At 34.1% G+C, this 25,104-nt stretch overlaps 6 protein-coding genes across 16 annotated transcripts in view; 2 read left to right on the top strand and 4 right to left on the bottom strand.

Annotated features, from left to right (window-relative positions):
• The window catches only part of LOC100865094 (neo-calmodulin), a 48,259-nt gene extending 38,320 nt beyond the window's left edge, over positions 1-9,939 (bottom strand). For both annotated transcript variants that reach the window (XM_003689522.4, XM_086906395.1), the window contains exon 1: positions 9,152-9,939. In XM_003689522.4, coding sequence (XP_003689570.1) covers positions 9,152-9,232 — 81 coding nt within the window. In that variant the 5' untranslated portion in view covers positions 9,233-9,939. The remainder of the gene's footprint in view (positions 1-9,151) is intronic.
• Positions 9,940-11,682: 1,743 nt separating this feature from the next.
• On the bottom strand, positions 11,683-14,212 carry LOC100865216 (uncharacterized). The gene is made up of 3 exons (XM_003689523.4): positions 13,603-14,212; positions 13,100-13,259; positions 11,683-13,023 (listed from the first exon to the last, which is right to left on the bottom strand). The coding sequence occupies exons 1-3, from the start codon at positions 13,772-13,774 to the stop codon at positions 12,621-12,623; spliced, it is 735 nt and encodes a 244-aa protein (XP_003689571.1). The 5' UTR covers positions 13,775-14,212; the 3' UTR covers positions 11,683-12,620.
• Positions 14,213-14,426: 214 nt separating this feature from the next.
• Positions 14,427-19,417, top strand: fabp (fatty acid binding protein). Of its 3 annotated transcripts, none has more exons than XM_086906392.1 (5): positions 14,427-14,563; positions 15,701-16,008; positions 16,067-16,191; positions 18,112-18,383; positions 18,880-19,417. In XM_086906392.1, the coding sequence occupies exons 3-5, from the start codon at positions 16,119-16,121 to the stop codon at positions 18,931-18,933; spliced, it is 399 nt and encodes a 132-aa protein (XP_086762518.1). In that variant the 5' UTR covers positions 14,427-14,563; positions 15,701-16,008; positions 16,067-16,118; the 3' UTR covers positions 18,934-19,417. The 3 variants fall into 3 exon arrangements, with proteins under 3 accessions (XP_086762518.1, XP_012339727.1, XP_003689575.1); XM_012484273.3 differs by having other exon boundaries at positions 14,427-15,010; XM_003689527.4 differs by lacking the exons at positions 14,427-14,563; positions 15,701-16,008; positions 16,067-16,191 and adding an exon at positions 17,613-17,935.
• Positions 18,948-23,989, bottom strand: LOC100865452 (cell cycle checkpoint protein RAD1). Of its 4 annotated transcripts, XM_086906389.1 has the most exons (8): positions 23,877-23,989; positions 21,122-21,296; positions 20,826-21,057; positions 20,502-20,746; positions 20,198-20,422; positions 19,914-20,108; positions 19,559-19,834; positions 18,948-19,493 (listed from the first exon to the last, which is right to left on the bottom strand). In XM_086906389.1, the coding sequence occupies exons 4-8, from the start codon at positions 20,592-20,594 to the stop codon at positions 19,464-19,466; spliced, it is 819 nt and encodes a 272-aa protein (XP_086762515.1). In that variant the 5' UTR covers positions 20,595-20,746; positions 20,826-21,057; positions 21,122-21,296; positions 23,877-23,989; the 3' UTR covers positions 18,948-19,463. The 4 variants fall into 4 exon arrangements, with proteins under 4 accessions (XP_086762515.1, XP_086762517.1, XP_086762514.1 ...); XM_086906391.1 differs by lacking the exon at positions 20,502-20,746 and having other exon boundaries at positions 19,212-19,493; XM_086906388.1 differs by lacking the exon at positions 23,877-23,989 and having other exon boundaries at positions 19,479-19,834; positions 21,122-21,494.
• LOC147657860 (zinc finger SWIM domain-containing protein 7-like) lies at positions 20,600-21,245 on the bottom strand. The gene is made up of 4 exons (XM_086906997.1): positions 21,143-21,245; positions 20,826-21,057; positions 20,690-20,746; positions 20,600-20,609 (listed from the first exon to the last, which is right to left on the bottom strand). The coding sequence occupies exons 1-4, from the start codon at positions 21,243-21,245 to the stop codon at positions 20,600-20,602; spliced, it is 402 nt and encodes a 133-aa protein (XP_086763123.1).
• LOC100865336 (uncharacterized) lies at positions 21,546-24,682 on the top strand. 5 transcript variants are annotated; one of them, XM_003689524.4, is made up of 6 exons: positions 21,546-21,722; positions 21,818-21,883; positions 21,980-24,015; positions 24,110-24,199; positions 24,264-24,351; positions 24,440-24,682. In XM_003689524.4, the coding sequence occupies exons 1-6, from the start codon at positions 21,668-21,670 to the stop codon at positions 24,577-24,579; spliced, it is 2,475 nt and encodes an 824-aa protein (XP_003689572.1). In that variant the 5' UTR covers positions 21,546-21,667; the 3' UTR covers positions 24,580-24,682. The 5 variants fall into 5 exon arrangements, with proteins under 5 accessions (XP_003689572.1, XP_086762513.1, XP_012339803.1 ...); XM_086906386.1 differs by having other exon boundaries at positions 21,653-21,722; positions 21,950-24,015; XM_086906387.1 differs by lacking the exon at positions 24,110-24,199 and having other exon boundaries at positions 21,552-21,722.
• The last annotated feature ends 422 nt before the right edge of the window (positions 24,683-25,104 follow it).

Genomic DNA, 25,104 nt, shown 5'->3' with positions numbered 1-25,104 from the left:
AAGAAAGTTTCGTTCCACGAAATTCGAATTGATATACAAAGTTGATTTATTATTTCGTTCGAACCACGGATACCGCGAAAGAAAGAGAGAAGAATCGCGGTAAGAAACGGTTACTGAAATAGACAAACTGGTCGCGCTTTTAAATCATCACGCGTTTGTTTCCTACCGTATTGAATAGCTTGATTATTCGCAACGGATCAACGACACCGTTCATCGCCTCGTCCATTAAATCCTTTGTTCCGTTCGGCCGCGTATCTCTCCCGCAGAGGCGAGTCGAGACAGGAATACATGATCCGGCCTCGAGTTTCTCGGCGACAAACCTCGAATCACGGCCCACCCCCGACACGGGTGACGCATGGGCCTACGTGTCAAGCGCGACCGCACACTCGAAGGAATTTAGTAGGAATCGCTTCGCGCGTCGTCGGAGCGTTTTACGTGGGCACAGGTTGTGTGCCCCGATATTTTCTCTTCGCGAGATCTCTTCTTTTTTCTCTTTTCTTTTTTTCACGTGTTTCGACACGCTTTTTCGAAAGCCATCCAATGGGGACTGTTCGAAGCACGAATCAACGTGAGTTGAGAAAGGCAACGATCCGAAGAACGGAAGAAAGTGATTAAATTTTCTCGTTTAATCATTCCCCCCACTCGTTCGAATCCAAGCGTCGTATCTCGGGTTTCAAATTTGTTACAACTAACGAGAAGGAAAGAACTCGCGCCGAGAACGAGTCTCGCGCAATGGACGAGTCTGTCAAATTCATTGTGATATTTCGTTGCTTGCATGATCCGAAATAGATACGCGAGCACTTAAACGAGATAATGGGAATAACGAGGTTCCTGACAAAGTGTACGGTTGAAATTTTGAATTAGGGGAGAATTGAGTATGCAAATTTGTGCAAATACGGCTCGATGTAACTGCGACAAAGTTGGACCAAGACGAGGATTTACACGTGGACACGTTTTTATCGGATCGGTAAAGAAGGCGAAGAAAATTTGGAAATCTAGCTGCGTCAGCGACGTTTCTTATTACGCGTGCTGCTCGTCCTTTTAAGTTGAGAATGCTTGGAGAAAACTCGTTACCTCCGTCCAAATTGTCCCCTCGCGAAAATCGAGGACAATGCAATTCGAGAACTGAAAAGGAACGGACGATTCTGCTTATCGGTTAATTACAGGGTACGCTGTTGCTCGCTCGTTAATTGTTTAAAAGTGCTACGATTACCGGGAAGATTTTTAATTGTTGGCTGAAATCCTTTCTTCAAAGGATAAAGCACGAGAAGGAATTCACAATTCGCGAAGGAGCAGCGAGGATCGCAGTTATCAACTCGGCGGGATAACGTAAAGGGATTTTACGTGCTTTTATTTTTTAAGTTTTTTCGTCGTTCCTTCGAGCGACACGACACGTTGCATAAAATCTCAGACGTTCCTCCAACCACGCCACCGGTTAAAGCTCCCAACAGATTTATCTTTACTCGATATTCGTACCACTCTCGCGCTAAACAAGAAAGGCTTTTCGCGTTCCTTTTCCCCGCCGTTATTCTTTACGATTACACCTAAGAATTTTCACGGTCATAATGGCCGGGAACGTTTCGTTCCTCCCCAGATGGCCCTGTTATTTTCCTGCTAGAAATAAAGCTTCATTATCATTTCCCGATAAAAGCGGCACGAATTTCGAAGAGAGAGAGAAGCAGTCAAAAGATCGTCGCGCGGTAAGTGGTGTTCCACGATACACGGGAATGTTTGCATATTCAATCGATGGATATGCAGATGAAACGCTGCGCATCGATTGGGATGGGTGAATGAAAGAAGTGAAAAAGAAGAGAAAAATATAAAAAAGCTCGAGTTAGGTTTAGGTATAAAAAACGTTGGTTGAAAAATATTGATTCGACACGACCGAAACGCAACGAGAATCGATCGGCCAATTTAATTTCACAGCTGTTGGTTTTGAAAGAAAAAAAAAAAAAAAGAACGAAAAAAAAATAAACAGAAGAATATACATTATACCCAAAAATTCCTCTTGTTTCCTCGCAACGACGACGAGAGAGAGAGAGAGAGAGAGCGCCTCGTCGTGTCGAAATTACGAAATTTATTCTCGTTATAAACGACATCGATGTCGCACACTGTGTCTTAATTTTAAAATATTGCCTCGGTGGATGTCGCCTTATCGCGATGTCCTTCGCGTTAATTGCCTCCGATCCATCTCGCGTTTTTTTTACTACCGATACTCGAACAATAGCTGACATTTACGAACGAACGGTGGTGTCACGTTAGCGCCAATGCCAATGGACACGCCGGTTGCCTAGGTTCAGGGGTTCGGTTCGACAGTAATCTAAAATTAGAAAGTCTGTCGCGTATAATCGGTGTAGCTATTATCTTATCGATGTTCCCTTGTCGTGTCAATAGTAGGTTTTGATAGAGTGGATCATGATTTGTCGAGCGCTTCTTTTTTTGCTTCGGTAACGATAAGACATCGCGCGCTTTTTGTTGTCGTCCTCTGACAACGATTACAACGCGCGCGATTATTGGCGATCGCGCAGTGAAATAAAACGAACGATTACGCACGTTAAAAGCATCATTCTTCGAAGTGTGCATCCGCATGAATTTTACGACGCGTAATTTTATCAGAGGGTGCGAACGTAGACGGAGTTTAATTTACGAAATTGACTTTGCTTTTGCGCATTTCTCAACGAGTTACGTAAATCACTAACGACCAGCCTGAATGCTCGTATATTTTATTAACAACGATAAATGGCCAGTCGTTATGACGAGCTATATTTTTACGGTTATATCGATGCTCGTCTTTGTCCACCACCGCGATCCCCGTGGCTCTCTAAAAATATTCTATTTACGAGATGTACTCGATAAACGAAGCTCGTGTCTTACTTTGTATCGTGATATATAAATAAAGATAAGTATCGCGAAAATAAATAACAATATCTCTTACACCTTAATCTCGTAATCTTTTATATCTTATCTTCGACGCGAGTGTTACAGCGAATGGGAGGACATTTCGTCCTCGTAACAAACAGTTTAAATACATTTATCGATTAAACGTCAATTTCATAGCGTAATTACAAAATTCACTTTTCTCTATGAAAATCTATATGTAAATCTATATAATATAACAATAAATCCGTCATAGGTCTCTGGTTACGACATAAAAACACTTTCTTTTCTTTTTTCGAACGATTAAATTTAGAAAAAAAAAAAAAAATCTAAAAATAAATCACCACAACAACCTGTCGACAATCCCTCGATTGATATTAAAAAAAAAAAGGAAAAATTGCGCGCCCTCTCGAAATCCTATCTTTTCGAACTTCTCGTCTGGCGCAAGCGACGCATAAATATAATTTAATTTCCACTTTTCCCCGAATCTTATTGTTCCACCGTAAAGCCTTCGTTATTCGGGAGACGCGAAATCCCTGTCCCCTTAATTTTCCAGGTCCTCTTGCATATTCCTCGCTAATCCCTCGCCCCCTCCATCCGTTTTGATACGGATAGTCGCAGATTTTTCCACCCGCCCCCACGTTTTCCAGAAACGCACGGGCTCATGCACCAAGTTGGACCGAGAAAGTTTGAAACAATGAATAGAGTTACCGTGCGAAGTTACCCGCGAGACGTCTTTTCGGTAAAGCAGTATCGTGGGAACGGTACTGATTTAAATACCGTCTCGTTTCCCTAATATATTCGGTATATAAAAGACAGGCCGGGCGGTATTTGCGAGAGAGAGGATGACGAGCAATAAGAATAGCGCACTTACCGCTGTCGCGATCTACCATTCGTCATCAAGTTTGTTGTCGGTGTTGTTGTTGTTACGCGGAGCACACACTACGCGGGAATACTACTCGAAAATCAGTTAGTGTTTCGGGAAGTTATCCTTTCCACCCGTTGGATATTAATGATATCGGGCAAACTAATTATCCGGACAAATGCGAGAACGCGACGTGGTCAATTAGAATACCGAAATAGCGCCGTCGTTGCAAAATAATTTATAGCAGGATAGTGGATTGTTGTCGATCGACTCGAAATAAATAATTCTAGCTCGCCTTCCCGTTTCCGTTTCGTTTTAACTCGGATTGATGCTCTCTCTCTCTCTCTCTCTCTCTCTGTCTTTCGATCGAAAACACGAGTTACGAGTTTGATTACGAACGAAATTCGTAGGGGAGAAAAAAAATAATAACGGAGAGAAGAAAGAAAGAAGTTGTTCACCGATATATACGATATACGATAAGCGGTTTCGATACGAAACGAAAGAATTTTTCGTCTCGAGAAGGAAGATCTTGGAAATGGAAAGATTCAATTTCGCGGGGAAACTCGCGGGCAAGAAGTTACAACGCGAGCTCGAACAGTCGAAATATTTAGAGGAAAGTACGGTTTGGCGGAACATGATGGAAATGGGCGAATATCGATATACTCGAGTTCCAAGAATATCGGGGAGGGGAGGGGGATTCGATCGATCCGTGGATTTTCGTCGCGGTTTATACTATATGCGTTCTCGGCATAAATCCGGGGCCGGGATCTTTGTTGACCTGAATTGGATCTAAATCCATGGAACAAGTATCGCGAAATCTGAGGGAGGAAAAGCGCGAAAAACCAAAACCGATCGACGGAAAAGCGCGAAGAGTGAAATTTACGCGTGGGACGAAACGTTCGTGTATTTCGTGGTATGAAGAGATAACCTAGGCAGGTTATGAGAATCCATGAAATTTATGACTCGATATCAATTAAACGCTTCGTCCTCGTAAACGTTACACCGCCTCGACTTTTCTCCCGACTTTTTATCGTCTTATCCAAGAATACAGATATATCGCCGATCATTTTTGCGCCGCTAAACTCGATCAAATCGAACATTTTTACGAGGGGTTTGTTGTTAAACTGTGTGCTCGCTCTAATCGAAACGTCTATTATCAGTGTTTTGATTATCAGTCGATAAAAACCTGTACAGAGATAACACGCCAGAGAAGGATTCTCGGTGAAAGAATTCGAGATATGTAATGTCTACGGTGGTGGCATGTAAATTGAGGAAGAAACATCGAAGATGTTATTCTCTTAAACATTTCATCAATTCCATTCTTTCTCGCTTGTGATTATTCGTTGAGCGGTAAATGGAAAAAATGTATCTTGCTTTATTCGGGACGAAAACAGAAAAATCAACGCCATCATAAATTTTAATAAAATATTGTGATTTATAATCTTAATATTTTCAAAAAATATATTAATTCGCTCGATATAGAAAAGATACTTTTGCGTAATTATACCAAGAAACACTCCTTTTTTTTTTTTTTTTTTTTTACGTTACGAATTAAATCGAGTTGGACGTATTGGAACGAACCAATTCCTCTTTTGACCACAGAAATGAAATAAAGATATATATATATGGGAAACGAACGAATTAAAATAACGAAACGTTCATTTATTCCTTACAAATTACCGCGAAAAATGGGACTGCCTAACTAGATTCGACCTTCCACTACTTTCTCATTTTCTGTCTTCTCGCAATCCCGTCCCTCCCCTTTTCTCCGTGCCAGTATAAAAAGAACCGGTTAAAACGTAGTAAAACCCATCGCAAATGAATGAAAGAACATTCGAGTGTGCTGTCAAAGAGAAAATGATATATTCCAGGAATCGCGATATAATAATAATCAAAAGATAAAACCGTCATACATGTTATAATATATATATATACATATTCTTTTTTTGGATATCTTTTTTTCAGAAAACGCGCTCGACTGATTTTTTCCCCTTTCCAATTTTGAAAACCCGGCAGAAGAATCTCCAACCCGCATACCACTCTTGGCAAACCGCGAAAGAAATTTTTCCTCCCAAATTCCTAAATACACATTTCATTAATTCGAGGGGGATGAACATCCGGTGGCGTTAATAACTTGGCTCTCCTTGAGCAGTTCAAAGACTGCGGTCATATAATTATGAACTAACGGCTCGGTTACTTCCCTGGCTCATTAACATTTTCAAAGTAAACGTGCGCGCTTTGCGGTGACTGCGGAACGATGTCATCGTCGAAACGCGATGGATCCAACCCGGTTTTTGCGCGCAACGTTCGGACAGGATCCCTGCCCTCGACGCTACTACACCTTTCTATCGTGTAGCGAGGACCAATTACACGTGGCTAATGCGTGCAAACTATTATCGAGGGATAGTCTTCGTCTTCGATCGAAACCAAATCGAACCGAAGGCAAACGTTTCTCGTTAACGTTGCTCGCTCGTTTAATTAATTATATCTCCACCGGCCGATAGACTTTGGACAGATGGGGAAAAAAAAGATGAAAATATACCGGTATTCCCGTCGAAAGAGGTATTAAAATCCAACGACTGACCTGGATCTATAATGTCATAATTCGCAGATCGGTTAACCGAATAATTGATGGAAACTGATTGGACGAGCGTGGCACACGGAACACTGGACCTTCCAGGGATTTCAACGCGCGGGAAAATCCTGCTGAGATTTTCGATGGATATTTGGAGAGACGTTTGACAAAATTTCATTCGCCTGGAATACGATTTGCATTTCAACCATACGCGCTTGTTGATTGATAATTGATCGCATGCGTGTCGTCGTATCGCGCGATACGATTTCCAAATGGCGCGATATTATGTGAAAATTCGCTTAAAATTTCGGATACGTCGGATACGACGAAAAATAGAGAATTTAAGAGAATTTGAATATATATTTCGCGATATCTTGATTAATCGAGTAGATTATCTTTTTTTAATAGGAAATTGTTAAATTGTGTTCGATGGCGATGTGTAAAAGATAGATTAATAAATTAACTTAATCGAGAATTGTTACAATCTCTGGCACGGAGAAGAACGTGACATCGAGGCATAGAGGTAAAGTACTCCGGATGAAATGTTTAAAACACGCTCGAGGGTAGTTTCCACTCGGGCAAAGTCAAACTTTGGTAGTTTTAAAGAGGGGAGCTCGTTATTCTCTATCTATCTGTGAACGTAACACGTGTCCACGTGTTTAAACTCGACAAAGACGAACAGAATGGTAATTTAATACCGTTCAATAAAAAAATAAAAAAAAGAAAAAGAAGAAGAAAGCGAGACAAAGCATTGGATACGAACTAGGGTTAATAAAATCGCAACGGCGCTTTAAGTGAAACAACACAATGCTAATCTCGTTCAGGAAGCCCGACAGGCTGACCCGTACCACTGTGTGGCTCGCGTAAACTGATAAAACGGGAAACTTTACGGGCGAAAGCATACGGCGGACCTTCCACTTTTCAACGAACGTAACCGCTATGCGTTGCTATTCAAAGGGCCCGTTCGAAATCGAGCCGAGGTGCCCACCTATGCATTCTTTCCGGCGGCGTCCCGTATCTGCCTACGATCTGACCATTTGTCTCCGCACATGACACCATGCCTGCCCGGAATTTCCACCTCTCTGGAACACTCGTCGATGATAATGGCATGTGGAGAATGGCGGAGAAACGCAGCAACCCCTACGAGTTCCATTCCAACAATGCCGAAACGTTCCGAAATGCTACTCAATCGAACAGACTCAAGTCTTCCATCGAGAATTACTTGTTAAAATAGGAACAAGAAACGAATATCGAAAATTTAATTCTTTTACGCGATCTTTTCGAAATCGATGGATTTTCGAAAGTATTTGGAAGCATTTTTGCATTATCATCGCGTTCTCTATCATCCCTTATTATATTTCGTTCGCTCTATGATACAAAACTGAATTAAATTTTGTCAAATTACAATTGAAACGGAATACGTGCGACGAATTTGTGAGCACAAATTCTTGAATCTATACGATCTTGAGCGTCGTGAGCACGACAGAGAACCGCGATCACTCGCGCGCCTTTGATCATCCCACTTGTAGTCGTTGCTATACATACCGACAGAGAATTGCGTGGAATTTACCAGTGACGAGGGAATACGGAATTCACTTGGAACCAATAATAAACATTTAGGAGGATGCCGTATCGGAAACGTACGCCGAGCAACAAGTTAAAACAAGGGAAACTCGAACCGTTTCGATTATTCTATCTGGCAAACAAGCGATACGCATCTTCATATATATAATTTAGCTCGATGTAAGGGATGCTCGCGTATAAGGGCTATCGCCGATATGAGCATCATCGATTTGCATTAACTGTCTGTCCGATCATTCCATTGTTCCATTCTAAGACGCATACATGAAATTACACGTTTGGCAGAGAATATCAAATTCCATCCCCCTAAATCGAGCGGTAAACCGAGTAATTTTACTAAATCTTACTAGATTCTCTCGTGACGGGGGTTTTTTCATTTCTTTTGCTTGTGGAAATGTATTACGTACGAGAGGCGCAATAATTCACTGTCTAAGCCCTGATAATATGATTCTTTAATGCAAAAGCTTCCACAATCGAAGATTAGCCCGAGGAGTTAGCTCGGAAAAGAGCGAAATGAAAGCAAAAAGTTGGAACGATGGCACAAAAAGACGCAACGATGGCCAAATAAGCGTGAAGCTAGATAATTGTGCGCAATTAAAGCCGCCACTCTGGACGTATTCATGACTCGGAAGAACAAATTCCAAGTTTCCACGAGTCATTTCGCTGACACGAAATGTGCCACTCCACCTGTAAACAAAACGATTCTTTCTCCAATCCATTAAACTGCGGAAAGATTACGATGTAAAACGTATATACAGATTATTGCTCGAATTTTTAACATTCCATTCGCTATTCCCAGCACCATCCATCTATCGTACTTTTTTTTCGAATAACGAAACATATCCGTTGCGCATTTTTACTCCAATAATTAAGTAATGGAACGTATAATATTATATCCAAAAATATTTTCAAAAAATTCCAATCCCTCTCAAGAATTTTATTTTACTTCCCTACTCCCGCAAATATATATATGTTTTTAATACATTTTTTTCATTAAAATGATCGAGAGATGGATTCATGGAGGCTCGATATGCAAAATATCGTTTCCATCCGGTTCAAGGGTAGAAGAGGAAATCTTATAAACGGCTCGGAACACAATTAAATCGGATACAACGACTGTCTCAACTTTTCCCTATAAGGTCGAGGAGAAACTGTGCATGAAGAAGAGGGTCAAAGACAGGAGAGAGCGGAAGCCAGAAGGAAAGAGAGAGAGAGAGAGAGAGAGAGAAGAGACAGAAGAAAAATATACTTACAATCAGTAACTTGATTTTGTTAACCAAAGGGGATGTCGTAAGGAACTTGTCGATGGCCGTAAATAGTTTCCCTTGCAGCATGGCAGCGTTTTCGGCGTCTCGTCCTTGCGAACATCCGGGCCTGATGTCCGCTTCTCCGGGGCTGGGCAACAACCCCCGGCAGTCTTGCGGGAAATCGCTCTTCTTCAGTCTCCTCGCGGGCCCTCGTGGCTCCTCTTCTCTTCCACCTGCCGCTTCTTCAAAGATCACGCTTTGGACGCCTTGCTTCTATCCGCATCAAACGCCCAATCTCCTCGATTCGATTCCAACGATTCTCTCGAAACGTCCAACGTTTCTTTAGGCTGATCCTTTATTCTTCGCGACACGGATTTTTTCCTTTTTCTTTTTCTTTTTTTTTTTTTTTTTTTTTGCCGAAGCGACGAAAACGAATTGAAAGGAATCAGAGGCGGCGCTTCTGATTCGTCACGCACGTAAATGGATCTCGACGGTTCAAAAGACGCTTATCGAAATAAATATACGTCGAGCTGGTAGTAGCATATAAGATAGAATTCGAGAGAATTCAAATTTCTGGTATCATGGAGAATAAATGTTGCGGTGGTCTGATTTATTTGAGAAGATTGCGCCGAGAAGATCGATCGACGACGATTTGGCGCAACAACTTTGGCCGTGGCTTTCGAATTAACTTGAAAATATAGTTTGCCTCGATACCACTGGCTCGCAAGATCTAAGGATTCGTGAATGTCGAAGGGTCCTTAGGGTCCCGGCGGTGGCGCGTTCTCGACATGGACTGAAGTCCGGAGCGGGCCGATGGATGCTGCGAGTTGCTCCAGAGGCAGAAGAACGCGCGCGCGAGAGAAAGCCGCGCGTGTCGAAGGGGGAAAGAGACAGAGAGCGGGAAGAGGGGAACGGTGGACGGGCGAGGGTGAGAGAGAGAGAGAGAGAGAGAGAGAGACGGCTAGGAGAGAGGGGTTGGTACGTGGAGATCGAGAGGGGACCTGTGTCTATTCAGGAAGGGAGTGAATGGGAGGGAAAGGAGGGTTCACCGAGGGTTGGGTTTCAACAAACGCCACTAGTTGCTGGTAACCCTTGCATGTTTACGCGGCTGACGTTCTACACCGGTCACCTATTCTACTCGCTAATATTTTAACGCTTAGGTTTTAAACGAAAATTATATCGAAATAGAAATATTTTTGTTAAGCGATAAATCGTTAAGCGGGAGCAAAACCAAAGTTTAATTCAAATAGAATTGAATCGTTCAACTACTGTGTGTATAACAAGAAAAACGATTCTTTGTGTTCAAACGTACCGTGATTTTGTATTTATGATTTCTCTTTTTGTTTCGTTCTTTTTTTGAATATCAAAAAGTTGAACGAGAAAAAAGAAACGAAACAATGGTATTCAGACACGATACAAATCCTATTGTTCGGATATTCGATGATAAAGGGAATAACGGTACGAACGACAAAAAGTTTCTTGTAATTTTATTCTGTTCCACCATAAAATGAAGTTGTTCAAATATTACTCTCAAAAGTGTTTGCGATTCGTGTAATTTGTATGGAAAACCAATGATGGGCAGTTTATATTTAAATGCGTAGGGGGCACGAGTTAATAAGCGTAAGCATCAATATCAAAATACATTGTTTCGATGTTTCGGTAAACGAACAACCCAGGTTAGTCGCATCGAATCGAAATTCAATTTATTCCGTACATTTCGTTAAAGAGATTTGGGTCAAAATTTCGTTTGAAATTGCTTTATATTCGCGATAGAGATTATATGGTATCGCGACTGCGAAAGCAATGATTGCAGAAACCGCACAGTTTTTTACATTATAAAATTTTTAATCGATATTCAACTATAACAACTAACAAATGAAGCGGATGTAACGTATTTTCGCTTCCTTTCGTACCCTAACTAAAAATGGGACAGAACATTGTGAATTTGGATTTTGGGTGGATCTCATTATCTGTTATAATTAAATGTCTCGCATGAATATCTTGTTTTATGTTATACTACAATAGAACGTCATCCAACGGAAGTTGGGAGGGCAGATAATTAAACCTAGTTGCGCTTGTTTCATCCTGTAAAAATAATGCGAGAAATAAAAATAAATGAACGATCTGTCTTCAATTGACCATGTTTTTTCTGCATATTTCAGGTTAGGAACGAGCGTTCTAATGAAAACATTAAATATTAATCATAGTTAAAATCCAATTTAAGGCAGTCGATTTAAGATTTAACTTGTTTTTCGCGTAAAATATACATCATACCAATTGAAGATTATGAGCATTAAAATACCATGTACTTAACTTTTTTATCAAAAGTTTTTATCATGGTACTTAAAAATGGTACTTAAAAATTTTCTAAGCGTATCAAGATATAAATGATATTACAACTATTTGCGTCATCGTCAAATTCCTCGAAAAATAATGAATCGAAATTGATATTTTTCCATATCAAATTTTCCATCATTGCGCCTGTATAAGGAGAAATTTATGCGGCAGAAAAAATGATTAAATAGTATATTCAATTATTTTTAGTTTGATAATAATTTTATTTCCAACTGATAAATAATCCATTAGTACAAAATATGAATTATATATAATAATAATTCCTATCGCAAGTACGTCTTTACATCTTTAAGTCAGAAATTAAGTAAACATTTTAATGAAATAATGATTCAATTAAATATCTAAATTGCTAAATTAAATTAAATTAAGTATTTCGATACTCGTTATATGAGGTATAGGCAGTTGAAACTTTGAAATTGTGATACTAGTGCTGCCACCTGTCCACATTTGTCCAAACGTAAACGAATTTTGTATCGACGAAAAGTAATGTTACGTTCAATGTACTTTTCGTATATTCATTAATTATAATCTCGCGCATCCATCATTCACGCATCATTCATATAGGATAGATATAGATAATATATATCACTGATATCTATTTTAAGTTACGAAAATACATATTGTGTCCTATGTCGAAGAACAATTATGTATATCATTTTTCCTATAGTAGAATAGAAGGCATTATAAATTCTATTTCTGTTTCGGCATTTGTCAAAAGTAATTTTCCTCGCGTAATATCACAGGTATAGGTACTCGGTAGTTTAATCTTTTAAGTTATCGTTTTTTTTTTTTTACAAAAGCTTACTTATGTTTGAAACGTTCTCAAATATTATCATTTCGCTATATTTACGACACAAATAATCTACGATCTACGATGTTATCAGATATTATCAGAACGAATTCAATCGAAGTGCAGTCTAAATATGAATATAACTCTCCTATTCGAAAGTTCAAGAATATGTTGTGTCTACATTGAATCGATAAAATCATTGTCTATTTTCATACATAATTAACAAGAACGATAATAAAGAAATCATTTTCTTGTATGGACTAGCATACTCACGTGTCCTGATCTAGCGTTTTGATTTGCAAATTATTGATCGTCAAAGCATCAGAATTATCATTGCATATCATCCGGAGGACGTATCGCCAGGGCCAAAACTTGTTGCATCTGTATCCGGACGTCGAGTTTCTTCTCTTCCGGTACTTGTCGGATGATCGGCAATAAGGAGAGCAGAAACATTTTGTCGTAGTCGTCCTCGTCATACGGAACGCGTTGGCTGCTGTGCGACGACAGGATATCGTGAATTTCATTATCGAAGGACGTGAACGACGTTTCGCAAAGCTGCTTCGGATAACGGGGGCACATTTTATAGGACGCGCCAGGTTGAAGATATTCCCTGCCTGTCGCAATGGTGGGAGCAGCATGGGCCAATGGTACGTCGTATTCCTCGATCACCGGATTGTCAACTTCGCCCTCGCTTTCTTCGGATTTACAATTACTTAACGTAGTGCCAGCATTTCTGTAATGTATAGGAATATAACTAGAAACGATGCGCCCTTTAAATATGAACGCTTCGACAATTGAATGATACTAACCGTTTGTTTTCCACCGTTGGCATCAGAAACAATAACTGATCAAAATACATGTATTTCTTTCGTTTTCGACCAGCTGGCCCTAATTTCTGGGATTTCTGGAGTTTCAATTCTTTCATAAAATAATCACGGATATTTCTCCATTTCCCTCGTAAATTTTTTTCTGAAAATTATGAAATTGTTGTACGCAATAGAAAAGTTTAATATTATAAATATGGAAAATAGAATTGATTTCTAATAATCCTCAATCTTAAAGAAAATTTTATAAAACAATCAATCATAATAAAAAAATAAAATATTTTAATCTTTTTGTTCTTTTTACTTTAGATTACGCGATTAAACAATCATTATTTCTTTAACTGTTGAACGGTGGAAAAAAATTTGTATCATCTACTACTAAACGATTGTAGGAGGATATTGTAGGAGGATTCACGATAATTCGTGCTAGGATCGAATAAATCGCGAGTCAAGGAATCTGGATCGATCGATCGCAAGAGGCTGTGTACCTTCTGCGTATCTCTCCTCGTCCGTCAAGAGCGTCCAATTCGGTACCATCACCTGGCAGACCTCGTCCCACGCGGTCATCTTGGCATTACGGTCGTTGTACTCGCTACGATTTACATCGTAAATTGCCGGTCGTTTCTCGATTTCCTCGATAAATTTTTCCGTATCAAACATATCGTGAGTCGCGTTAATGAAGGTCAAATTCACCCTAGAAATTTTCCGCTTTTTACCCCCTTTCTTCTGCTATTTGTCTTTCGACAATTTTAAATACTTTCTTTTTTTTTTTTTTTTGATTTCTTTCTTTTCTTTTTTGTAAATCAAAGAATAGAAATCGATTGTTATTTAACGATATCAATTGCAATCTCGATTAAAAAGTTTCAATAATTGAACGAACAAGATATGTATCGATTCAGATTAAGACGAGCGATCGCACCAATCAGCCGATTCGCGGTACGAATATCATGAAAACTCGTGCGTGATTAATGACGAAAATCGAGGTATGGAGATCAAGGAAAGAATTGGAAAAGAATTTTTTTGGACGGAACGTTATGATACCGCAAGTGATTTCGCTTGTGTATGCTACGCCGTCGCCGGCAGCTTGCGCGTCACTGCGGAGAAACCGTTGTACGGCTAGCTTGGTTTGGCATCATGGCGCTAGGCTGGCGTGCGGTTGCGGTTGCGGAGCGGAATCTATGCCGCTGCTATGCCGCAGCGTTGCCAAATCTACCCGACCAGCCGAGACTGAAAAGACGGTGAAACCCACGAACATGTCGCGATTGCCTCCTTTCCTCTGCATGAATGTGTGTGTGACGCGTCCTCGTTGGCCAGTCGTCGCCGCCGCATTTCCAATGCGGTGATACTGGTGCGCATCGACCGCACCGGATTTATAATAATGCCGCTGGAGAAACCGGTGATCGGTTGGAACCGGTTGTAGGAGTTCGATATTCATGCGTGAACAAATACGTAAATCGTTACTATAAATAATTTACCTATGGAATTATCGAAATTCGACGTGTAATGATTTAATATTGCATAAAAGAAAATACAAAAGTAGTTGATAACCTATATGTTTGTTTATATCTTTATGAGAATGAGGAAACATTTAACATTGTTTTACTAATATGAGATGGTTATCGATGGATTGCGTTTTTTGACGTTGTTGTTGATGCGGAATTCTCCGCAGGTTTCGACGTTGCCAGACACGATAAGCGTGCGAGTATACGTTGAAAGTGGCACGTTGCTACGCGATCATAGACACCCGTGCTGAACAGGAATGGACGCGGACGCGTCGCGGTCACGTCGTCGCGTTTCCACCGCGCCATTATCGACCATGTCCGGCCGTTTGGCAAACGCAGCGAAATCGACGCCGGCTATCCATTGAATGAAACGTTATATCGTCTTATCTTCCTTGTAAATCTTGTAGAAATATCTTTGTTTACAATGTTTTCCATAAATAGAAATTTTAGGATATATTTTAAATTGAATCATATGATAATGATGTATTATGAGTAAAGATCACGTAATATATATATATAAGTTTTTGTGATGGAAAGTAATTAATCGTTTAATGTGTTCGACACGCCATTAGAAATAATTAGACTCCTAGTTTAATTGTAAAATATCACGATTATTTGATATATCGCGCGCAAATGCTCGTTATCCAATAAACGGCAACCTTTGGCATAGTTGAGTATTTGCGCATGATCAGAAACACATTATGCTTAAAAACATAGTGTAATTAAATATTTAATGATGATTTTAGTTGCAATCAAGCATTTTAAATGATTAAATATGAATGTCAAAAAAAAAATATTATATATTATAAAAATTCATTAAAAAGTAATTTAAATAAATAAATAAACATTTATTGTACATCAAATATTATATACGTGACTAATACAAAGTTACAAAGTTCTTAATTGATTTTTAAATATGTATTCCGTCATTTTCTAATATGTTGTATTTTTATTTTAATATAATGCTACAAACTATTATGACCAAACTATTACAATAGAAGTGAAAAACAAAAAAGAGGCGTAAAAAAAAAAAGAAAAAGAAATTCCAAAGTTCATATAAGAACAAAAGAAAAACTTCTTGCAGCAGCTGCGAATATCTCAGGAGGGGACTGTTCGAACATGCGAGCTACGCGATGGAACAAAGATAAAAGATTTTCGAATAGGAAATAGAAAAAACATGAGGAAAGACGAGCGAGAAAGAGAGATCGATCGAGGGAACGGTGAAAAGGGGGTGAACGAAATGGAGTGAGAGAGGACATCGAAAGGAAAGAGAGAGGGAGAAGAAGACAGAGAGAGATATATATATATATATATAGTCAGTTCAGACAGAGTGTACCTTTAACGCACTTCGTCCTCCCAGATCCTAGTCAGTCTAGAGCCGGCGACAAAACGGTGAACATCGGCTAATTTTTATTATTTCTTTGTATAATCACAACTATCGTCCTTTCAGACCTACATTCCTTGATCACGTGTTCGAGTCCAGACAAATTTGATCGATCGTCATGCCGGACTTCCTTGGAAAGAGATACAAGCTGTACAGCAGCGAGAATTTCGATGATTTCATGAAAGCGCTCGGTAAGTATGAATAAATAGTAAATTAATTTGATTTGATGTTTTAACGCGGAAGAACGTTTCTTCGTGAATCATACTTGAGCATAGACATACTTTTAGAAAGTGCAACGATAAATTCTATTTGCGATACGTTACGTATCATTGCACGAATTTTGACAGAGAGATTACGTTATCAACCAGTATCATTGCTGTCGAGTAGCATACATTTAATGTATCGCAATCAAAATAGAATATTCATAAAAAACGTTATATATCACATATTCGACATTAACGACATTTTCTCGCTTGATAAAGTGAATATTCTAATGACAATTTGATAAGAAAGTATTAACAAAAAATTATTATTGAAATATAATTATGAGATTGCTTATAAAATTATTTTTAATGATTAATGTAATTAATTGTAATGTTATTTAGATGAATTTATGATTTATGTATCTATTATATAATATTAGATAGATATATAATTAACGTTATCAGATTAAAATAAAATAACAAATTTTAAAATATTTTAATGTTGTCAGATAAATTTAAAGAATATGAACAACTAATATTATAGAATGATCGGGAATTCCGTCACTAGAAAATTTAATTTGGCTACAAACGAACGATCTCATTTATAATATTAGGTGTATTGTAATGATAAATAAGATAATCAATTTTAATATGTTGAACTATGCTCCTATGGCTGTGCAACGACCTGACCTCACGCTTAATTCCCGCCATGTGCTACAGACAGAGTCCGATTGTACTCCAATTTAGCACTTGAATTAATTTACCGGCGAGATTAATAAATCGCAATTGTCAGTCGAATCGAACTAATGTATGGTACTTATAGAGTTGAGTTAATAAAAATATATTGACCGCATTGTAAAAGATAAAATAGAATTTCAAGTAAAGGATAAGATACATAATATTAGAAAATTGTCAACAATAGTCGATGCGATAAAACAAACAAATATAACATTAGAAAGTGCAAATAATTCATTTGTCACATAACTATCAACAGTTGTATAAGCGCGTCTACAATATTTTCGCATTCTCATTACATTATAACTGGTTATTTCATAAGATTACCGGAAATTAAATAAAAGTACAAATTCATTTTGATCGACATCGCCCACACATTGAAGTGTTGACGAATACGAACAAGGAATATAAATTATTTCTTCCTCAAGTCAAAAGTGATTGAAAATTATATAATATTTGGATATATAAAAATACGTATATTTTTCGCAAATTCGCAATGATTATATTTCAGATTCTATTTGCGATCACCTTTAAGAAATATGACTAAGAATATCAATGATAGTTATATAACATGAATCATGTTAAAGTATATAGTACTCTTTTATTTTTTTTTATAGACTACACTTGTAAAAAATGTTGAAAACAAATATCATATATCCACTGTAATTTAACTCGCGCAAACAAGATTACTGTAACTTTACAACTTTTGTTTTCAAAGATATACATGATGCATCGTAAAATCATAATAATCATAAATAATATCGCAGAAAAGTTCAAACTTCAAAGTTTAAGTATTTGCCATTTAAATTAAGATGCGAAATTAATTTCATTGTTCAGAATATAAAATATGATAATAACACTGCTAGTGTTCAGTCTTAACTTTACTCTCATTGGAGACGCGTCACGCTTGATTCGTTCAAAATGCTTTCGGCCTTTTATAGAAAACGTTATAAACTCCAATCGAGTGAAAATTTTGACGAGTTTATGAAAGCTTTGGGTACGAAAATCTTTTTCGATTAAGCAAAAATTATTTTGCATAAAATGCTTTAAATATAATTTAAAATTTAAATATTATAATTAAAATTTACGATCAATTTATAAATAATTAAGTCTAAAATGAGTTTTCAAATCTGTATATTTTTTAAACATAATTTTTTCTTTTTTTTTCTTTAGGTGTAGGTATAATGACACGTAAAGTGGGCAGTAGTGTGAGTCCCGTAGTTGAACTGACGGAGAATAATGGTCTCTATACGTTGAAAACGACTAGCCCATTCAAGAACACTGAAATAAAATTCAAGCTTGGCGAAGAATTTGAAGAAGAAACGGTAGATGGAAGAAAAGTAAAGAGCGTCTGCACTTTAGATGGAAATAAACTTATTCAAGTACAAAAAGGAGAGAAGCAGACCACAATTGAAAGAGAATTCTCATCAACAGAAATGAAAGCAGTACGTATGGAAAAAAAATAGAAAGAAAAAAATTATTTTTAATGCAATATTTATATTTTAAGTTGACATCTCATTCTTTTATTATTATTTTGGTTTATAAATATTAAATCTAATAAAAACTTGAATAATAATAATCTCGATCATTAAAGAATTAAAAGTTCAGTAATTGAATTTCATTTTATGCAATAGAAATTCTGTAGAGTTAAATGACACAACGAAAGATAACAGCGAACATCTGATGATAATAATAATGTCTATTATTGGTCAAAAGGTCCGCCAATTATTACGTGCTCTTCGTGACTCGAACAATATAATAACAAGTTCAATAATAGAATTAATAATTATTTCAAACTTGAAAGAGAGTTTTAAAAAAATATAGGATTCATGAAAAAAACGTATACTTAAATTCATATAATGAAAACAATTTTAAATATTATGTATAATTTTATATATGTATTTATATATGGAAATTAATATTTTTTGTTTCATATTTCAGATCATGAAAGTTGATGATATTATATGTACGAGAGTGTACAAGATTCAAGACTAAAAATTTTATTTAAGAAAATAACTTTTTCAACTAATGAATTATTTGATGATTTAAAAATTTTTTTCGCTAATGGCAATACAATATTTTTGACAAATGAAAAAAAATAATATAAACGTTTTTTATACGCACAATAATACATGAATGTATAAACATCACTGATATTGTTTGAAAGATATAGTATTTCGCAATATAATACTCGGTATTACGAAATATATGAAATATTATTAATTAATATTAGTTTAATATTCGCATGTACGACAAAGATAGAGTTTTAAAAATATATTGAAAATTTATATATTTTTTTATGCATCTTTAAATATCATTCACATGCTTTTATGTACATCATATTCATTGTGAGTATATTAAGCAAATTCACAATAAAGAATAGTTTTGAATTTCATATAAAGGTATTTTTTTTATGTGATACAATAAATGGAAAGCTTTAATTATAAATCTGTAAAAATAAAAGAATATTTGGAAATAATTTTTAATCAATATTTATGATCCTATTATCTCCATTCCAAATAAAATTATTCATCAGGATCTATCACTGGAGAAATCTGAAATATTTTATTTGTATTTATATCTAATTTCACATTACATTTGTTAGTAAATATGAGCTTACATAATATTCTATATAACATGTATGTCCTTCATCAGTCTTAACCATATATTGAAAACACAACAGTCCAAATGAATCAGTCCTCAATGAAACTTTATTTGCACATGATAATGCCTTCATAGCTGGTTTAATATGTGTAAGTTTATAACTTGATGTAGCTGTTGAAGTACATTGGAAATTATCAATTAATTCACCGTCATGAGGTAATTCAATATGACAAATTCCAGCTAAACCAGCTGTACTAATACGAAAGAAAGGTGGGGAAGGAGATAAAAATAGCTGCAATATTATCAAAATGTAAAATTATAGGGTTTATAATAGAATTTATAATAGAACTAAACATTAAATTATGTTTTACCTCAATCAAATCACTACTTGAATCTAGCTCTGATAAGATATCTTTTAACAATTCAGTTTGAAGAACTACTTTATTCAAAACATTTTCTGGTTCAAGATGGAAATCTAACAATTCATCAGGTTCCTGTGTTTTTAAAGAACAATCTGTTATAATACCATCTTCTTCAATAAGAACTGTTACAGGATGTCCATTACCCTATTGAAAAATTTTTTTTTATTAATATTTTTAATATATTTTAATTATATATATTTATAGTGTTTACAATGTATTTTAACTATATATACTTTATAAAAAAGTTGCAAAGCTACAGAACTTCCTTGGCAATTTATACTACTCCAAAACATACAAAGGCATTCCACTAATATATTTAAATTAACTCTAAAAATTACATCTTCTTTCAAATTGAATATTTGAAATACATTAGCTGGAATATAAGCACTAGCTTGCATACATTTTGCATCTTCTACTGTTATTTTCAAACCATTTTCAGTACCAAAACATGTAGCATTCTATAAATAAAATATAAATTTTTCAAATCAAATATACTTTATTTATTATTAAAAGTAGAATGTCCTAATATAATTATACCTCTTTAAAATTAATTGCTTTTAATAATTGTACTATGGTTTTAAGATTTCCTAACTTTGCAACTAATGAATTAGTTTCTACTTCAGGATACATATTGTTTACTTGAAACTTGATATAATAACAAATTTTGAAATTGTTTTTCTGTTATATATTGATGAGATAATTTTTTTTTTGTAACTGCAGCTAACCAAGCTGCTATAACATGTTTGCAAGTAAACAAAGATCTATTATTTAATACTTGACATCTAAAAATATTTCATTATTATTATGAATATTTAAAAAATTTAAAAGTTATCTAAAAGAGTAATATCTAAGAAATCTTACCTAAAAGAACCACAAATACAGTAATTTATGTCAGGAAAGAGTATATATGTTGTTCCTGACAATCCTTTAATCTGTATTAAATATCTGGAATTATTTCTATCACTATGAGGCGCAATACCAGGATTTTCAGAAGGAAAGATATGAGTTATACGTTCTTGTTCATATAATTCTAATGCTCTTTCAAATACATCACCAAAAATATTGTATAAATTTAATAACACATTATCTAAAACTAAAATCATTAATTAATATATAAAAAATTAATAATTATAAAATATTATATGTATAATGCACACATTTTTGTTCTTTTTCAAAACTTTCAGCTGATTCTTTTAACACTTTATATACAAATTCTGCATATTTTATATCATATGTATTAGATGATAAAGTATTTAATGTTGATTGTTCAGTTACACTCATTGAAAATTATTTGATTAAAATATTGTAATAATCTGTGTTAATATAAATATCCTTAAAGAAACATAAATAAAAAAGAAAAATGACAAATGATAATCTCGCAGAATTATATTAATATTATTATATATATTATCTTAATATTATTTAATATCATTTCAAACAATTATGCACATTAAGAAATAATAATTAAAAAATATTCAAACATCTTCAGATTATAATTATTTGTATTCCTATTTAGCCAACATAAACTATAGATTATTTCCTATATATAATTTTTTAATATGTTGGCATTACTGATAATTTAAAATTGGTTAATGGTAGCAATTCGTAACGTTTCTAACGTATAATACATAGTGTTGTTTCAAAAAAATTAACAATAGGTATAAAATTGAGTGCAATTAATATATTAGAATTAGAACATAAAAATGAGTCGACATAGAAGACGAGCTAATGATTTCATAGATTCCTTAGATAGCTTTCGTAAGTAAAATACAGACTTATACAGTATTGTAAATTTTTTCATAAATAATATATTAATCTTTTTTTATGTAATAACAAATAACATTCTTTTTTAGGACATTCTGAAATTGATACTGATTCACTTTGTTCGATATCTCAGGACAATTCGAATGAAATTGAAAGTAAATATATTAATATCAATGATAGTATAATCAGTGATGATAATAATAAATATTCCTTTATTCTAGCTAATAATTCTTTGAAACATTCCTTTACAGAAAATCTATCAATTTTTAAATCTGCCCCAGATTTAAATAAGCGTATTGATTTTTTTCAAGTTGAACAATTATGCACTGAAATAAATGATAATAAAGAAAATCATAGTCCTCAATGTTCTATGAAAAATAACAATATATGTAACAAATTGTCAAATACAATTAAAAAACAAAATATAGATTCAAACATTAAATTAGAATCTAATATAATAAATGAAAATTCAAAAAGAGATACCAATCACAATATAAATAATAATAAAACAAATGTAAGTTTGTTCTCAGAATATCAAGATAAACATATAAATAATGGAACATTTGAAGCAATTCTTTGTTCATTAGATGATCAAGTTAATCAAATAAGAGATAAAAAACAAATCTGGAAACGTTTATCTAACAAATTTATGCATTCACCAGAAAATTTTACTGAAAAGCTTTTAACTATCATTGAAGAATCTGTCATAAATAATGATAATGATGTAAATGAAACATCTGCAATAGATTTAAGTAGATTAACAACAGAATTCAGAAAAATGTGCAAATTTATAGAAAATGAATCTCAACCCGAATGGCCTGAATCACCAGTGTGTACTCTTTCATCTTTAGAACAAATATCTATAAATTCTACACATAATACACCTCTTCATATGAAACAAAATAAAAATGAAAAGTTATGTTCTCCCCTAAATAAGTCTACAACTGTTACACCTATTTCTGGTGTAGATATAATTAAAAAACGATTTTTTGCTAAAATATCAAAAAATAATACCAGTGGAAGTATTGAAAATCTGAGTAGTACATCATTTGAACATTTGGAAGCTCAATGTAATCAATTATTTCCTAAAGAAAAAGAACATTCTAAAACTTTATGTAAATCTTTATCAATGTCTTCTTTATTGAGTATGAGTGAGATCTATAATAAATGTGAGCAACAAATGGCATCATTGAACGTATCTATGGCTGATATAACTTCAGAAGAAAATATACTATTAAATACTCCAAAATCATCAAATAAATATTTATGTCAAAGTCCATCTTCAATATTTAAAAAGAAATTAGAATTTAATTGCTCAACATTAAAAGAATTACACAACAAATCAAAAGATGATCAATGTAATGATATTTCATATTCTAAGAAAAAATCTAAAAAAATAAGTGAAAAACCTGATTTCAGTAAAACAATATCTGATAAATTTAAAACTAGTTTTGAAATACTAGATCCAGATGAATTAGAGAAAACACTTTTACAAGATATAGCAGAAAAAAGAAAAAGGTGTCTTAATACAGCAAGAATTATTTCAGAAATTAATGCAGATCCTGAAACAATAGAAGCACAAAAAACATTAAGAATATCTCCTGACAATGAATCAAATTCATTGAATGATGAAACTAAATTTTTGCAAACTCTAGTATCTTGTAAAGATTATCAAGCATATTTAGAAAAACATAAGCCTCTTTTAAAAATACTTCAAAATTCGAATTCTAATGCAAGTGAAAATAGTTTTAGAAAAACTAAAAAACCAGATATAAAATTTGAAGAAAATTCAGTTTTACAAAAAAAAATTTTAGGACTTTTAAGTCCAAATGTGAAATCTTGTAATCTACATAGATCATCACAATCAAAAAAGCAAAAAGAAAAAATTGAGGAGAAAATAGAAAATAAAAAACCAAAACTTTTTGTCACACCAGGAGAAACTCCTCCAAATAAAAGTAACAAAAAGAAAAAAGTATATTTCCCTAATATGCAAAGTCCTGTAAAACATATTGTAAAAAGTCCACATGCAGAAGGTTTATATCGATTAAATTATAATACTATAATATCACCAGTGGGTATGTATATAAGAGGTACAGATACACAACTTATAAAAAATGTACATGCTAAAACAGATCATTTATTACTTACACCTGTGAAAAAAAAAGTTGAAGTATCATTAAGTAGAAATTCAAAACAAAATATTTCATCAAAAGGCATACATAAAACTGAAGGAATTGCGCCACTCAAGATTAATTTATCTCCTAAAGTAAATACAAATAAACAAGAGGTAAATATAAATATTGTTTAAATGTTATATTTAATTTTATCAAAAATTTAAATCATATTTTATTTTGTTAATACTTTTTTTTTATTTTTATAAGATAACAAAAACTCTAGAAAATTTCAGTACACCTGAAAATCATTTTGTACTTCCTAGAGTTTCATATAAACTTCCTTTACAAATTAAAACGGTATGTTTTATTTTTTTATATTTTTTCTTTATTCTGAAAATGTGTTCATTCATTACAATTTTAGATAACGGGAAACAAATCATGTAAGCAAGGAACTCGCGTTAAGAAATTACTGGAAACTGCTCAAAATAAAATTGTTATCCGACATCAAAGTATATATATATATATATATGCAATTATGAAAAAATATATTAATTTTATTATAATTTATATTTATTTATTTAAAAAATTTTCCTACAGGTCGGATTAATTCGGCACAAAAAGAAAAAGGTGCAACAGATATTGGAATGTATGAAATTAATTATGAACCTGAAGATGAATCTATACATATTGAACAAACTGCTAATAAAACAAATTTTATTAATAAATGGAAAAATTAAACAGAATGTAAATGTATTTTATAATAACGTTGATATTTTATATTTTGATTACAATTGAAAAAAAAGCAATTATTTTTAATAAAGTATATATAAACTTGTTTAATTTTGAATTATATTTTTTTCCAAAAAAATTCGTTATAAATTTTTCTCTTCAGTTTATTAAATAGCGTAAAATAATATTCATAAAAAATTCTTTCTTAATTTCATTTTATATTTCTAAAAGATTTTAAAGAAAGAAATAACAATAAATATAATCATTCTAATTATAAATGATCTATTATTTTCGTAAAATTTCTAGAATGCACTAAACTTAATTCATTTGAGTGTTACTGTTCTTATCTCGTAATGTTGTGTAACGTGCAACATTTCTTATTGGGCTCGTGCTGCTAAAGCAGGGATGTAAACTATACATTTGTGCCTTTTATTTCCTAATCTTTAGTAATAGAACTTGTCCTATAAAAATAAAAATATGTATTTTATACATAGACTGATTTAAAATAATAGAATTATTATAGCTTAAAATTT

Source organism: Apis florea, unplaced genomic scaffold, assembly GCF_048593485.1.
Source record: "Apis florea isolate Af1SG1 unplaced genomic scaffold, ASM4859348v1 contig_2495_pilon, whole genome shotgun sequence".
Classification (NCBI taxonomy): Eukaryota; Metazoa; Arthropoda; class Insecta; order Hymenoptera; family Apidae; genus Apis; species Apis florea.
This window is presented reverse-complemented; position numbering and strand designations above follow the sequence as displayed.